Source organism: Hemibagrus wyckioides, linkage group LG06 (genome assembly GCF_019097595.1).
Source record: "Hemibagrus wyckioides isolate EC202008001 linkage group LG06, SWU_Hwy_1.0, whole genome shotgun sequence".
Classification (NCBI taxonomy): Eukaryota; Metazoa; Chordata; class Actinopteri; order Siluriformes; family Bagridae; genus Hemibagrus; species Hemibagrus wyckioides.
In genome coordinates this window covers 6,737,913-6,754,986 of record NC_080715.1, presented here as the reverse complement: position 1 = coordinate 6,754,986, position 17,074 = coordinate 6,737,913, and the positions used below count along the sequence as shown (strand labels likewise).

Genomic DNA, 17,074 nt, shown 5'->3' with positions numbered 1-17,074 from the left:
TCTGAGTTATACACCGATCAGGCATAACATTATGACCTCTGACAGGTGAAGTGAATAACACTGATGATCTCCTCATCATGGCACCTGTTAGTGGGTGGGATATATTAGGCAGCAAGTGAACATTTTGTCCTCAAAGTTGCGAGGTGTGGCCCTTGGAGTCCCCACATCACAACTTACAGGACCTAATGGATCTGCTGCCAACATCTTGGTGCCAGTTATCACAGCACACCTTCAGGGGTCTAGTGGAGTCCATGCCTTGATGGGTCAGGGCTGTTTTGGCAGCAAAAGGGGGACCAACACAATATTAGGCAGGTGTTCATAATGTTATGCCTGATCAGTGTATGTGTATTATAGTATTGCTCTAAACGTTTTATGCCCCCAGTTGAATTTTTGTAGGATTTATAATGAATTATCATTGGGAACAGTAGGGGAACTGATTAAATTAAAGTCAAATGTCTGAAATATTTTTCTTGATAAACTTACTTCCAGTTTGAAGTGTATTTGAGGTGTAGAAATTAGTAACAAGGCATTAGATATACTTGTGTCATTTTTATGCAACATTATATTAAATCTTTTCTTTGAAACTTCTACACAGATACAGATAGACAGATAAACAGATAGATAGATAGATAGATAGATAGATAGATAGATAGATAGATAGATAGATAGATAGATAGATAGATAGATAGATAGATAGATAGATAGATGTCTCACATTAATTAACACTCTGTCTTTCTTTCTCTTTTCACAGCAAGCAAACAATAAGTGGGGAAAGACAGTTTTTGAGTACAGGACACAGAAAACGGCAAGGTTACCTATCGTGGACATTGCCACTGTGGACGTTGGTCGCCCGGATCAGGAGTTTGGCATCGATATTGGGCCTGTTTGTTTTTTGTAAAAAATAAATAAATAAATAAATAAATAAATAAATAAATAAAAAATTAAAAAAATCGAGCAAAGATGCATTGAAGAGAATCCTGAGACTCTTGAACTGACTGCTGACAAGCTCAGCCTTGTACATAACGTACTGTGGACTGTTCCGGCCCTGTAGCAGGATATTTATTGTTCCTTTCCAATAACTGGCCCTTATTAGTAAGTTTTTAATTAAACTATTTAAACAAGAAAGTGCATTTGTTTGGATCTATTTGGCTTGACCAAGACAGATTAGTGAACTCCAGTCCATCAACTGCTGTTTGAGACTGTGACATCTATTCCAGCAATTTGAAAGGGCTAGACCAGTTTAGAAATGAAACACATTTAAAATTTTACTGATACTTTTTTATTTTAAACTTTTGTTTTGAAACAAATCACATGGTGCTATAGAGAAAAACTTGTGTTGTGGTGAAATGCTTTATGGCATTATAAAGTGGTTTCTCTTGAAAACTGTTCCTAAAACTGATATCTCTATTCTATTACATTTGCATTGTATGACGTTTGAATGCAATTGACCATTAAATACTGAATACATCGAATCATTAGCGTAAGCTACCTCGTCTTTACAAACTGGGACAAAGTCGGTGGTGCTAGGTCACGACACTTCTCCCAGGGAAATATAAAAAGGTACAGAGCAGGGTGAGGGGGTACAAATAAAATCTCTTCAACACTGACAAACTTAGCGTCTCATTAAAACCATGTTTTATATATATATATATATATATATTTTTTTTTTTGCTATCATGAATCTCAGTTTCATTTAAAAGTTTCATGGGTTGTTCTTGTGCCATATTTTATGTTCTGGGGTTTAACCACACTGGATTCATTGGGGATCCACTGCTGCAGAACCTGAGCATGAATTGTAAATACAATAATAAAGATAATATAGAATAACCCATGATAATCTAATCATTAAGTAGTCATAATTTCTAAAGCATGCTCCATGTTACCAGCCTTGCACTTTCCTCTTTTATTTCTTTAAAAAGTCTCTAAAAATGTTGTTTAGAGTGCCAGGATTATTTGTCTGACTAATATGCTTGGTAAGGCCAGCTTTTTGTTGTTAAGATTTTTTTTTTTTTTTTATCCATTCATTTCTCTTTTCTTTCGATGCATGAAATATTTTTAGCACAATAAACTGAATTGTATATTCATAAGATTGACGCATTTGGTACATATTTGAGAATTAATATGATGCATCTTCTCCTTTCTAAGATTTCTTTAGTTTGTTTTCAAAATTCTGCTGGTCAAAGACTGAAAATCTTACTTCAACTGACATCAGCGATCAGCCATTAAAATGTTTTCTCTCAGAAATACTCTCCAAATTTCTAATGTACTTCTAAAATATATTATTCACCGTTGTCTTTGTGTTGTACTGTGTAAAATCGGAACTATTTTAATGAAATATCAGTGTTGACTATTTTGTGAATACTATTTTAACTCTGTTATTTAATATATGTTTTGTATACACTTAATATGAACAATACATGGAGGGACATGGTCACGAAGAAGAATTATACAGAAAGAATTTTCTTTAAAAAAAACAAAATAAAAAAAAAAAAAAAGAGAAAGAGTCTTACCCAGATCATTCCAGTAGGATGACGAATCCGAGATGACTCCGGCTCGCTTCATCCATGCCGTCGCTGAGGAAGACACGATGAAGAATTCACAGGACGCACAACTCCTTCTTGATTTCCGTCAAAAAGAACTCAACAACTCGTAACATTTAATTTTTTAAAGAATCGTTTTACAAATTTGAAAAGACAGACTGATGCTAACGAGATCAAACATTTAAAATGCTGTGATAATGAGCGAAAGAAAGCAGAGACTCAGGATTTCTGTGCAACTTTGTGAAGTATTTTTGCCATGTTACATCCAAATAAACCATTCAACATTCACAACACTTGGAAAAAGATCTGCTTTTTGATCAACTGCATCATAAACTGTGCACTGTGGATGCTTGGTGAACAAAATATGACCAAAAAAAAAACCCCTCAGAACTCGCATATTACTGTCTTTAATGACTACAACAGCAAAGGCTAAAATATTGCATACAAAGTAAAAAATACAATCAAAACAAAAGGAAAGAAAACAGGTCAATATATGGACAGAATTCTTTTTTTTTTCTTTCTTCAAAGTGCTTCCTGGTGCAAGAATATACTAAAATAGATAATAATACCAAATTAATATGCAGTACAAGTACACATTATTACACAAACAATCCAGCTACAGAGTTATAAAATCCATCAAAAATATTAATGTCCAGTTAAGAAAATATTACAATGATTCCGGTGAGAGTAACAAGGGGGAAAAAAATGAGAATGAAATGTAATCTATAGTTAACAAAGTGTAAGTTTGATATTCCAGTATTTGTAAGTCTGTTAATTAAGATGCTGCTGCATGCCGTCAAGTGGACTTTTGTCTGGTGTGAGAACAAATGAAAAGATCAACAGCTGTATAAAATGAGATCAACATCTATATGAACACGATGACAGAATATGGTGTCTAATGAAGCCTTCATCTCAGGTCGTACCATCGGTTTTATTATCTATCAGTGCACACTCACACCTGCACACACACACACACACACACACTTCCATCACCAAACTTTCATGACTGTTACAGTTCATACAAAAATAGTGATCTGGCATTCTGCTTTTTAATATACTTTCTTTTTGTAAACCAAATACTAAATGCAAATACATACAAATCTCATGATGAAAACACTGACAACTTGACTGTAGACCCAAAATCCTGGCACTTTAATACAAATGGGCGAACAGTTAAGTAACAAAGAAATGTCTTCTTGGCATCAGCAGCGACCATCGAGTGGATCAAGGGAAAAAACAGTGCCCTCTACTGTTAGTCCCATTTTGAACCCCTCCTAGGAAAAAAAAACAAACAGAATTAATAATAATAATAAAAAAAAAAACACAGTGTGATGAGTATGATGCAGTGAGTATAATATATACAAATACAATAGTTAAATAAAAAAAAAAATCTAAATTATGTGTAATGATGACAAAATAATGAGCAAAGAAACTGGCTAAACACAGAAATTAAACTATACAAAAACAATCAATCTTTAGATAAATTATATGAATTTCACTTTCCTCTATAGTGATATATCCATTTTATCAACTACTGCACAGATTACCTAACAGACTTTTGCTTATTAGCATGTTTCTTCTGATACTCTCAAAATTCACTGTATGTATTTAATACATAAAAACGTTTTTTTTAAGGTTATCAGAGTAATTAGAGTAAGAACAGTAGCTCAGTAGTGCAGATCTTAGTGCAAATATTAATGATTAAAAACTATATTAATGGGCTCGTTTTAAAACGTTTCCATTCTAAAGTTCATTCTTCAGGACAGAGGGCTTTGTGCTTTAACCTGTAACCTGTCTTGTTAAATTCAAGAGAGAGAAAAGAAAGAGAAGCTGATGATGGAATGACTTTACAACAGGACTGAAACTAACTAGTCTCATGAACGTTCCACAGACTGAATCTAATTTTAAATGGATCAAAATTATGATGCCTCAAGGTTTAATGAATTTCAAAATAATAAATTAATTATTGATTATTTAATAAATAAGAAATAATAAATCATTGGCAAATTACATAACATGACAAATATTATACAGTTTAATTAAATAATATGGTGAATCTAATGTACTATGAACAACACCAACAGGACTGAAGAAATGTCTTCGTATTGTTTTCTAAGATACATTTCTATTTTCTTCCTAAACATATATTTTGACTTCATTTTTAACATGTCTGTTTTAAAATTGTGGTACATTACGAGACACATTTTCAGCATTTTCTGCATATGTATATGTTCCCCTTTCCAACAGACACTATATGATTTCTTTTAAATGATTAACATGTTGCAGATTCAGTAAGGGGGATATGAACCTACTGTATGACCTCAGCTGTCTGGACACAGGTTTATACCAGCAAGAGTTTCTGCTGTTCTTCAGTCAATGTTTTAAAACAGATTCAATCACATAAGAAACACAAATAATGGCAGCTTAAAAAATACAGAAGCCTTGAAATTCAATAAATAAAACCAAACAAAAGAAAAAAAACGAATGAAATGAAACGAGAACTGTTTTTTTCTTTTTCTTTCAGGCCTAACTTGAAAAAGTCTGAATTTAATTTTTTAACATGTGAACAAAAAAACCCCCGACAACAAACAACGACAACAAAAACCACTTGATTGATGTCTATGAAAATGTTCAGGACAGTTTGACAGCAGGGAATGAATTATGAATTTAAAAGTAAGAACGAAAGAATACAAACCATCTCTGCCGCTGCCAGCGATAAGAGAAAAGAGACAGAAAACATAGGTGTTATAAATACGGCTCGTAGGAACGATTATTAACCTATTGCACTGGAGCATTTTGAAACTGTAATTTATTTATTATTTATTTATTTATTTTTTTTTAATGAGCAGAGCAGACAAGATATAACATACACAGACTATATCACAGTCTTACTCTTCAGCTGATATTTGTTCCTAAGTGAATTATTTCTCTTATACGTTCACGTGGCAGATTTTTTTGGTTCCATGTTGCTCAGAAAACATTTCACTTCTAGAGGCAATTTCTAAGCAGAGGCTTAGTTTCCATGCAGGTAGGTGCAAATTTATTTAGCAAAATTCAGTAACACAGATTTTATACCTGTTTTGTTAAAATTCTCTCTCTCTCTCTCTCTCTCTCTTTTTTAAATTACTTCAATGTGTGCAAGCGTTTGCTCTGCCTAATTATACAAACTGTTCCGGATTTGCAGAAAACTACATGCAGCTTCTTTGCTATTTAGAAAGGCACATTTTTCACCCCTTTTCTCTATCATTGACTTCAAAATATGATTTAAACCCAGCTGTGTTGTAAGACAGCACCCCCTTCTGGTGGTTTACTCGTGTGATATTCTGATTCACCGCACGTTCCCTTCACACACTTTCCCTTCGAGATTAACTGATATAATCTACCTCTTAACAGTGCTGTTTTTGTTCTAACACACAACTGATTACCATCAGAAACTGAGGAAATCTACGCGACTTGTAGGAACCTACAGAGCTGAAACAATGCTGTGCTAACATTTTCTAAATGACCTAACATGCTATATTTGATGAAATTGCGATGAAATTTGTCAACCGGTGCTAAACACTGGTTAGGTGTTTGTTTGTGTGTGTATCTGATTGCAGCTGTGACTGTTTCATCTAAGCTTAAACCCTATGCAAATTCACCTCTTAAACACAGAGAAGCCAAATACTCAGTGAACCTTTAATTACTGTTTCTCTTAACTACAATAATTTCCTATCAGATTCCATGGGAGGAGTCATCCTTGTCTGAAAAATAGTCCCATCATTATTATTAATCATTTGTTGTCATCTGTATGACTTGTATACAGAGAGGCCCAAAATAATGTATACACACTTTTACAGTTATCTATGCCCTTTTTTAAAACTGAACTGAACTGAATTATGGCAGCAATGTGTAATATGTTTTCTCTAAAGATGTCAGAAGTCGCACCATCGTTGATGTGATCATGTGACCATCAGAAGGGAGCCAAAGAAAATGGCGGAGGATCACGCTTGACTTTTGAGTAACATTTTTGAAGTGGTATTGTAAATTTAAAAATGTGTTTGAAGTTCAACGACAATGGTGACGTCTAATAAAGGCTTCTTCTTCTTGCTGTAATAGTCTATTTTTAATAATAAAACGCCCACAACAATATCTCTGGGAAGACTGATGAACTCTGTATTGAAATGAGACTTAAAGGGGTTAAACATATGCCTAAACATATGCATCTGCTCTTTTAAATCAAAGACAACAGTGTTTTGTTCTGTACAGCTGGTGTTCAGGCCAATATCAGGGCTAAATTCATACATCACAGCAGAGTCACAGCAGGATCGACACAGCTGGGACAACATGCTCAGATTAATTACAGCCACAGTGCCAAAGTCGGGTCCTCATAACGATCCATGACTCGGCTATGGAGAAACGCTGGAAGAGATTTTCCTCCGATTGATATGAACGGAAATCAGCGATGAGATTCCGTACTCTGTGCAAATGGCAGTGCATGCCTCTGTGCAGCAGTCCATTTGCTGAAATAATTTATTTACCTATCATCATACAATTATTCGTCCATAATTCAGACATGCAGTCACCTGCATCTCATCCAGCCGCGACTGGACATCTGGAGGAAAGTCGGCTCCGCCACAAATGAAAGGGTCGAAGGGCTCGGCCCCGAACAGGTCCCTTCCTGAAGGACATAACATGGACATAATGCCATCAAACACACTGACAAGGTTGATATAGGCATGATAAATCAATACCAGGGTTACAAAATAAAATATTTAATGCTTTATTATTTAATGCTTAAGACGACAGTCAAGGTTTGTACAGTGAGCACCAACTGACCAAAGATGTCCAGGATTAAACATAACAGGTCATAAACAGATTTATATTTGTTCATTTACATAAATCCTGAACTCCCTTAATTTTTTTTCGAAACACAGTGGAACCTCGGCATACGAATTTAATTCGTTCTGGAGGACAGTTCTTAAGGCGAAAAATTGTATTGCAAAACAAATTTCCCCATAAGAAATAATATAAATGCAGATAATTGAATTGAATAATCCATTCCAGCTACCCAAAAATATGACCAATATTACCAATATGAAGCGTATGTAAACTGTATGGCTGCTTACAAAAAAAATGTCAAGGGTCCTCACAGGAAGTCGTGCCACCAAGCTTGGGCTAAAAATAGAATAGACCACCCACACCACCAATCTGTCAACAAAAAAAAAAAACGCCTGAAAGATCACCTAGCTTGCTGCATGCTGACGGCAACATTGGTATCGTGGGTTGAATCTTTCCAAACAGCTTTCGCTGACTAAAAATAAAAATGTTAAATTCGTAAACTCGCTGCTTATCTTGGCTTTCCACTAACACGAATGGCTCCCGGACATACGTGCAACTTAGCCAGCGTTCGGTTCAGTTCGATTCTTTCGCATGCTGAAAATGCTTCGTATTACAATGCAAATTTCTTGCAAAATTTAAATTCTTAAGGCAAAAATTCATAAGGGAGAGCATTCATATGCTGAGGTTCCACTGTATACATATTTTGCTTCTTCAAGTTTCACGGCTTCCGATTGAACGAAACAGACATCTTTACTTAAGTGAAATGCTCAAATTTAAAGAATCCACCCTGAATGACTTGCAAAGTTTTTAAAATGAACAACTGGCCAAGATTTATTTACGAGATAATGACATGACTTTTTGGTTTGCCCTAATGAGCAAGCCAGAGGCAACAGTGGCAAAAAAAACCTCCAGAACTCTATTTACTTTACCAAAACTATTTACCTACCTACATTACCCACAATGCCTGTAGAGAGTGACGCAGCAGCCCTTTAGTCTATTAGTGCTTCATTCTTTCCAGCTCTCTCACCTCATTACCTGTACTCTCAACTCACCCTGATCAGCTTCCAAAGCATCAAATTTCATTCTAATATTGCCATTGTGTTCGTTATTTCTAAGCTCACTGACTAGCTGAGCCAAGTCTCTCAGCACAACTGCTTGACTGCATTTCTACCAATGTCTGGAATTCTCATTAAAATAATGTTAAATATTGCTGGAAAATGGTGAGGGAAAAACAGAAGCTCTTACTCTGTTTTTAGGACCTACAAATTTTCCAACTGAAAAATGTTTAACATGTTTTAATGTGATTCATTTCAATGTCTTCTGACATTTGCTTTAGTAACAAACTCAGTAATATTCTAACTGAGCAGCCACTAAACCCCATTCTATGCTTCACCATCAGATCTTCTATCAGAAAAGGATGAAAAACTAATGCCATCTAATCAGGACTGCGCTATGACTAAAATACCGTAATGAGAGGATTTAGTCCTTTAATCTGTTGACTGCAAATTTAATCAGTAATGTATAATAGAGCACATCAGAGTATATAATCTGTCCAACCATTATCATGAATATGTATAGAGCTGCAGCTTATGGAAATACGGTTCTAGCTGATGGCTCGTGGCTCTTGATGGACGCTTTAATGGTCACCTGAACTGTTTAACAAACACAATTAAATCAGGTGTATGAGGATGTGGAGATATTGTCTTTAGTAGTCCTGATAACAATTACACCGGATTTCATTATGCATGGCAAATTTAATGTAATCTCATTCACATCAAAATGTCATCACTACAGTCTTCAGAATATTTTAACAGTCTTTAACATTAGCAGTAAATGTTTGCGATCGCTTGAGGTCAGTTGATCCTGTTACATTTTTTTGTTAACTGCTTTGCAGGTGTCACTTGATGGGTTAGAGATTCTACAGGATTTTTGGAGATTTTAGGTGTCACGTTTTTTAACCTGGAAACAAATCCATCGTGATGCTGTACTTCCTTCATGCATGAAGGAAGCCGTTGTGTTTACAGCTGTGACGATGGGAGCTTAAGAGGATCAACTAAACACAGGCTTCTCCAAATGATGTGACGTTCACAGACTCATTAATTTGCATAACTTTCTTAAATGAAAAGTCTGTAGGGACTTTACATTTTCACTCCTCTAAACATGACACTCAACAAAACAAACTGTAACTGGTTGCTCTATATCAGTCAGACTCCCTCTTGGGCGGCCAATAGAAAGCTGCTATGGAGTTCAGCCTGCCATCAGACTACACAAGACGGTTTAGGAGAATACTGCAGTCATGTAAAAGAGCTGTATAATTCAATATGTGTAGGCAACAGCATGCAAAGATAAATTAATAAAACAAATACAGGGTAGAGTAAAAGGTCATAGTAAAATGATTTTCTCAGTAAAATGAAACTGACTGATCTCGGTCGGTCTCGCTGGAGGTGGAGGAGGTGAGGAATTACTGGCTGGGAGTGGAACCAGAGGCGCCACTGGAGAAAACGGAACCATGTCGAAAATATCCGTGGGAACACTGGAGTTATTTCCACCCTGCCAAAAAGATGAGCAGTGACAAAATCAGTATTTATAGAATTTGAGTTTGTTCCCCTGCATATTACCACATCATTTTTATTAGAATTCTTTCATTAGAATAAGATAATAACTGTTTTCGTCTTTATCAATTGAGTGAGCTTTATCTCTATGCATTTTCAGGTATAAAACAGCTAAAAATGTTTTAGTCGAATATACCGTGTCCTTCAGTACTATGGGCATTAAAAAAAAAATTAAAAATTACCAGGATTCAGTGCAATTGTTGGTTGCATCTGCCAGGGGGTTAAAAATGAGCCATTTACTGTATGCCTTAGCATTCCATAAATTAATATAGAAAACTTTCAAAGTTACAGTGGCCAAGAAGTGCAAAACAAAACAGAGAACAAAACAACAGACAAAAAAACTAAGCAACAAATGTTCTTATTGGGGTCTTTCCCCAAACATCTTTCCTTTCTATGATCCAAAAAGATGCCCTGGCCTTTGCTATTCTGCTTGCTAGAAGACTAGAATATTGATCAATTGGAAATCACCAAAACCTTCCTCTCTTTCTTAATGGATTAGAGATTTATTTTTTTGGTCAAAGTGAAAAAGATTAAACTTTCATTAAGGGGTTCTCCTAATGCATTTAGGAAAATATGGGGCCCTTTTTTTCCAGCTGGCTAAGAGGCATATATCACTCAAGATATACAGGAAGTACAGCAGGCCACGGCAGTAGAAAGTGGATTTGTGTGTATATAAGAATGCAGCTCTGCTTTTATAGCATTCCTGACATTGTTTAATCTAATCATTTAATTTTGTCTTACACATACCCGTGTCCTTCTTAAGACTTGTTGTTATTTTGTTTTCAGATTTGTTATTTTGTTTTGCACTTCTCAGCCAATGTACAATGTCAGTGTCATGCAACTACCAACGTAATCTCCTCTACTGAAAACCTGTGGCTTGAAGTCTACATGAACAAACTTACATGCTTAAACTGAGCCAGCTGGGTGGCTGGTATTTAATATAATCAGAATAAACAAAAACTATGTTTAAATAAAACTATACATGTATATCAAGCTGAATCACACCATCCCATGGTGTAATTATTATTCTATAACAGCACATCCTGTCATGCTTGGAATACACTCTAAATATTTTAAAATTTCTAAAATAAAATAAAATAAAACAAAATAAGAGATAAAATCTAGATTAAGTGAATAAACCCATTTCTTTGGCTGAACTTTGAAAGTCTGACTTAGAAAACAGAGCCAAAATACTATATACAGTACAGAAAAGATGCATGATACTATAGCACAGAAAAGAGAAAAGAAAATTAGTGACACAATTAAAAAAGAAAAGTAAAATGTTTGGATTTGTTTTGTCTATTACTCTTGGCCGAGGGAGACCTGCTCCAGTCAAAGGCTTTGGCAGAGCAGGTTTGGAGGGAGGAGGAGTCAAAACTCCAGCCGATACGCTGGAGTCAGGAGAGCTCATTGGCGTTAGTGTGACAGAAGAGATTTCTAGACAGGAGAAGGAGGTCAGATTGTGACACCAGAAGAGAGACGAGGGTCTCTGCAGCATGTAGGCCTCGTTAGTAGAGTTAATGTGAAGCAACTGCAGGAAAAGAGAGCAGATAGCTCAGAGATTTTAAGTAGTTAGTACATAGCATTTTCTCACATACATATACACACACACACACACACACACACTCCATGCAGTCCTTACAGGAGGAACTTGAGCGATGAGCAGTTGCTCCTCCAGGGTTTGCAACTGTTTTTTCAACTCCGAATTTTCAGTCTCAAGCTCCTGAATCTGTGTGGAGAAAAGTGAAGACTGTGCAGAGAAAAGTATTTTCCTCAAGATGTAAGCTGAGAAGGGTTTTTTTTTTTTTTTTGGGAGGAAAACAATTTTCAATTTGTCATTACAGGGGATATGTCTGAGGACTACAACCCTTAGTGGTTTAGTAGAAGATCTTAAAGCATACTCTTTTCTGCAGGCTTGCTATTTGTTTCCTCGTTTCCACGTCTTTCCCTCCCGACTCCAAGAACTTTTTGTACGCTAGATCGAACGCCTGGCCGATAGTCAAAGTGATCTCTTCTGCCTAAAGAAAAAAAAAGTACAGGAGAAACACAGGCCTTTTTTGTTGTCTTAATACAATGCAGTACTTTTCTACATATATTACATATTATATTTGCAGTGATATAATGGCATAATCACAAATCTGTAACATTTTTGAAATAGCATTTTCAGTCTGTAGGTTGTATTCAGTCTGATTTGCTGACATGAGTTCAAAAGTTACATCAATATTTACAAAGTCCATGGCCATTTCTGAGGTTCACAGACTGTTCTTCAATAGAGGTTTTCAATACAGTCTAGACTACTACCTTTAAATATAAGCAATTGCCTTGATACTACTACAAAAAAAAAAAAAAAAAAAAAAAAATTAAAAAAAAAAAAATCAGGGATAGTACAAATAGATGAAAGAAAGAAAAGTCATCTTTTTTCTTTAAAATGTGATACAATGTAAGAAACACAATAGGGCAATTATAATATAACCTAACATATATAATATAATATAATATAATATAATATAATATAATATAATATAATATAATATAATATAATATAATATAATATAATATAATATACATGAATACAATGATATTTGAATGAGAAAATGATAGTAAATAAATATCTCAGTTCCATAAACTGTTGGCTAACTCTCCAAAAGCTTGAAATTTCAGAATTAACTCCTCATGACGCATTACCTCTCAACTCTAAAACCAGCCATAGCACTAAACCCACAACGCATTTTTAGTTTTGTTTCTGCCATGCAATCAGAATAAAGGGCGATGAGTGTATCATCTTACACATTTTTCACTGTCGAACACGTAGCAGAGATGTTTGTTGGATTCTGAGTCTTTGCAAATGAACGTGAATATCCTTTTGTCCGTTTTATCATCTGCACAGAAGGATATCCGGTGCAACTGGCAATTGTGCTGCACTTCCTGTGAAGAGAAGAAGTAGTTCAATCAATAACATGAAAGCAGCAACTGGGGGATGTGGTAGCTTAGAGGTCAAGGTGTAGGGCTACTGATCGACAGGTTGTGAGTTTGAATCCCAGGTCCACTAAAAGATTCCTTTGATGGAAAGTCTTTAGGACAGAGGAGTTTGATGTTCATGGTTTTCTCAGGGTAACTTGATAAGCCGCTTTTTCTGTATTATCATCAAGCATTTGGTGAGCAGCTGCTATAGAGTAAATGATAACAGGAACTAATCTGTTTTGCAGATAATCAACATAAAATGCAACTAGAAATGGATGAAAAGCACCCATGTACAATTCTTTAGTCAGTTTTAATGTACAATATTAGCTTTTGCTGTCATATAATAAGAATAAAACATTACAGGACATGTGAATTCTAATCCTAGTACCACCGAGCTGCCACTGCTGGGCCCCTAAGCAAGGCCCTTAATCCTCAATTGCTCAGTTGTATAAAAAAAACGAGATGAATGCAAGTCGCTCTGGATAAAGGTGTTTACCAAATGATATAAATGTAAATAACATGTAAGTAATGCTGAATCACATGACCACATCACTGATTATTTTCCTCTATCAGTGCGCCCCCAAATGTTTCATCTGTTACAAAATGGAGTCACTCACCACTGGGCTCATTCCTAGACATTTAAACTTGGCAGTGAAATAAGAGCACCATGGTTTTAAGCTCATCTGAAGTTTATTTCAGGTTTGTGGAGTGCTCTGTGTTAGCTATAACTAAAGGAAAAACTCTGCAGCATGAGGCACATAGCTGTACTGAAGAGAAGTGATGATTCAGAAAGGAGAAAGGGGGAAAAGTAGAAGATGAACTATCCGACAACAGACATCAATACAACCACGGCGCAAATTCTATTAAAAGACGAAAGCACACCAGCTGTTCCTGTATCAGCTACAATGCATTGAGCATCTGCACACTGATCCATTTGAAAGGATCATATAGACAATAAGTGTGTCTGAATTTAATGCTGCACTAGGTGCTGTAGGGTGATGAAAGCGGTAGCCAAACGGTGTTTTACAGTTCTCACTTTTAAGAAACCTCTTTTAGATATCGGAGAGATAAATCTAAAAGATAAGATACTAACAAGTGCTGTCTCTGAGTGAGGCAGTGTTCAGATAGGTCCTGCAGATAAGTATCAGAGAGAAACAGTAAATAAAAAATCAATATGAATGGAAAGGAATAAAAATCAATATGAATGCTCACTTCTCTTTTGCCCACATAGGGGCTTAGTCGAAAAAGGAGAGAGAGAGAGAGAGAGAGAGAGAGAAATAAGCAGATACAGATTGATATAAACACACCTTTGTTTTGGGATCTAGTATCTTCACTCCGTAGATAGAGATTTGTAACTCCACTTTGGGGATCTTCTGTCCTTCTGACTTCTTGATATGTCTTTGAAACTGCATAAATCAAAATGTGTTTGAAACCGAGCAAGAACTTTACACTCACAGCAAAACAGCTTGTATATAAACTTAACAACCCATATAACACTGACAATTATGCACTTTTTTTTGCCCATCCGTCATTATGAGGTACTATCTACACAAGACATTGGCTTTATTAGGCTCACCTGCAGACCTGCAAAATTCATGCGGTTATCTACTCACCTAATCACATGCAGTAGCACAATAAATTGGATAACTGCATGAATGTGAAAGTGAAAGAATAGTGTATATGGCTACTTTAATAAAGGTTCAATCTAGAATTGTAATAGGTTCTTCCTTTTAGTTCTCCATCCATCCATCCATGTAAGCATCCATCCATCCGTATTAATATCTGTACAGCAGCTTTACAGAAGTGACTAGTTTACATAACAGGGAAAAAACAGCAGCACATATGCTGTCACTACACACCATTTATTGAAGCCTCTAAAGGAACACTGAGAACACAGAGAACAGGTGGCACTCCTGGCACCACCATTCATTTAGGTAAACAAGTTTTAGGACAGCTATTCTTGGCTGTGTCTGCATAAGGTCAGTGTGAGGATGTCCTAAACAGTCATTAAGCACTCACTAACCTTGAGTTTTCGAACTGCATCTCTCACCACCTCTGTTCCTTTGGGCTGATCAACCTCTGTGTTCCCCAGAAACTGAGGACAAAAAAATAATAATCATTGAACAGTAAACAATGTGAGAAGAGAAAAACATACAAAAGCCTCAGCACAGTATGACACAAGGGAAGTGTAAAGCTGATATTAGGGCTATAAGACCATACTGTTCTTTATAATGTTCAAACTAATCATACACCAGGCACACAGAAGATTTTTTTTTCCTCATCCCCAAATTTCAGTCAATAATTATAATAATAATACTAGTAATAATAATAGTGTCTGAGCAGTTACAGTTCACATGGGTGGCCACTGTGAGCTGCTGTTGTGCTCTTCAGAAAACCACCAGTTGAATCCAGAGAAGCCGTAACACAAACCATCTCACCACTGAACCACAAGGCCAAAAGCTTTACAAAAACCTTGCTTCCAACATGTTGCAGAAATTCAGCCATAAATCAGATGTCATGAACCTAATTTAAATATGGCATTTAGGCAACAATTATAACAGACTATGGAATACATTTTATAGTGAAAAAGAAGGAAGTTCAAGCAAGACACATAAAGCAAAATAAAAAGTAATAACAGCTGAATTTTAAAGCTTAAAAACTAAAAGCTTCTGGGTTTTTACAATTTGGATGTTCTATGCTGCGGAGGAGGTTAATGATCGTAAACCTGGATTCAGAATACAGCACACAAAGCTAGAGCTACAGGGCTTTGTAGATCCTGCAGATGTATTCCATTTTAAACAGGCAGCCAGCACAGTGATGCTCAAACAGGTGTAATGTAACACTCTTTCTGGATGCAGCTGTGATTCATCTCCTACATGTTTTCATACTTCGCTAAAAATAGTCTGCGTGAGAAACATTAAACTATGAGATACTGCAGACCAATTAATGGAGTGAGACATATTCAAATTTGTCTGCAGCCCATGTGGTCTAATCATAATGAGAATAATTAGTGCTGAGAACTGAAGGTTCAGTATGTTTAAAAAAAAAAAAAAAAAAACAGTTCAAGACTAAAACTCTAAAGCATCTCAAGTTTTTTTGTGAATACATGATCATGCTGGTGTTTTATTTTGCATATAGGGAGAGAAAAAGATCATGTCACCCATCTGCTCAGAAATGTGGAATGTATATGACTGCAATCTAGTCTGCATTCATTTTAAAGCGATAGTCCACTTGATTAAATATATAATATATATTTCAAGGAAGAAAAAATCCTTTATATTCCTGAGCTTCTGTGAGTCACAATACAAATCCTGTAACCCTGTATGACATATGTTATTAATATTTTATAACGTCAAATACCTCAAACAGCATCATGTTCCCATATAAAATAGGTCTAAATACGTGGACACTGTTAAATGTGGTACTGTGTTTTACTGTGAAAATCGGATTACAGTGAATTTTTTGGCCAAAAAACACATTAAGAAAATTGATGTCATCTGATCTTCACCAAACTTGCACTGTGTTTGGGGGGGGCTCACATTGTGGGTCAATTCATTTCCTCCTATCATGGTCTACAGCTGAGAACATAGGTAGCAACCTGTGGTTAAGGCTCTTGGTTATTGTTCGGAGGATCGGGTTCAAGCCCTAGCACTGTCAAGCTGACACCGTTGGGCCCTTGACAAAGGCCCTCAATCCCCCCTGCTCCAGGAGTGCTGCATCATGGCTGACCTTGCGCTCTGAGACCAACCCTCCAAGAACAGGATATGTGAAGAAAGAATTTCACTGTTCTGTAATGTATATGTGACAAAAAAGGCTACTTAACTATACTATAATCATATGGTTTACTCTAATACATAATAGGATATTTGGGTGATATTATAAAACTAATCACCATCCCATGTTAGTCTTGAGCGCCCTAACAGTGTTAATTTGGTGAAAATTTAAAATGGAAATCAAGCATGGTGAGGTATTAGATTTTTTTTGTTGAACAGGTTAGCATTTATTTGTCCTGTAATTTGGTGGACATCTAGCGAATGATAGTCAAATAATTGATCCTTGTTTGGGAATTTGTATCATTAGCCAGTTGCTGATCTAGAGAACTCATTATTGCTGGCTAGAGAGTCGGGGTGTCTGCTTGCA

At 35.9% G+C, this 17,074-nt stretch overlaps 2 protein-coding genes across 8 annotated transcripts in view; one reads left to right on the top strand and one right to left on the bottom strand.

Annotated features, from left to right (window-relative positions):
* Positions 1 to 950, top strand: part of col5a2a (collagen, type V, alpha 2a) — a 36,781-nt gene extending 35,831 nt beyond the window's left edge. Inside the window, exon 54 of the mRNA XM_058392929.1 lies at positions 752 to 950. Coding sequence (XP_058248912.1) covers positions 752 to 898 — 147 coding nt within the window. The 3' untranslated portion in view covers positions 899 to 950. The remainder of the gene's footprint in view (positions 1 to 751) is intronic.
* gulp1a (GULP PTB domain containing engulfment adaptor 1a) overlaps positions 901 to 17,074 on the bottom strand; it is a 144,697-nt gene continuing 128,523 nt past the window's right edge. For 4 of the 7 annotated variants that reach the window (XM_058392930.1, XM_058392931.1, XM_058392932.1 and 1 more), the window contains 9 exons: positions 14,958 to 15,029; positions 14,242 to 14,340; positions 12,761 to 12,898; positions 11,875 to 11,991; positions 11,616 to 11,702; positions 11,280 to 11,504; positions 9,782 to 9,911; positions 7,106 to 7,200; positions 901 to 3,814 (listed from right to left, as the gene is read on the bottom strand). In XM_058392930.1, coding sequence (XP_058248913.1) covers positions 3,743 to 3,814; positions 7,106 to 7,200; positions 9,782 to 9,911; positions 11,280 to 11,504; positions 11,616 to 11,702; positions 11,875 to 11,991; positions 12,761 to 12,898; positions 14,242 to 14,340; positions 14,958 to 15,029 — 1,035 coding nt within the window. In that variant the 3' untranslated portion in view covers positions 901 to 3,742. Of the gene's footprint in view, positions 3,815 to 5,235; positions 5,247 to 7,105; positions 7,201 to 9,781; positions 9,912 to 11,279; positions 11,505 to 11,615; positions 11,703 to 11,874; positions 11,992 to 12,760; positions 12,899 to 14,241; positions 14,341 to 14,957; positions 15,030 to 17,074 lie in introns of all 7 variants that reach the window. The other 3 variants (XM_058392934.1, XM_058392936.1, XM_058392935.1) reach the window with 3 other exon arrangements.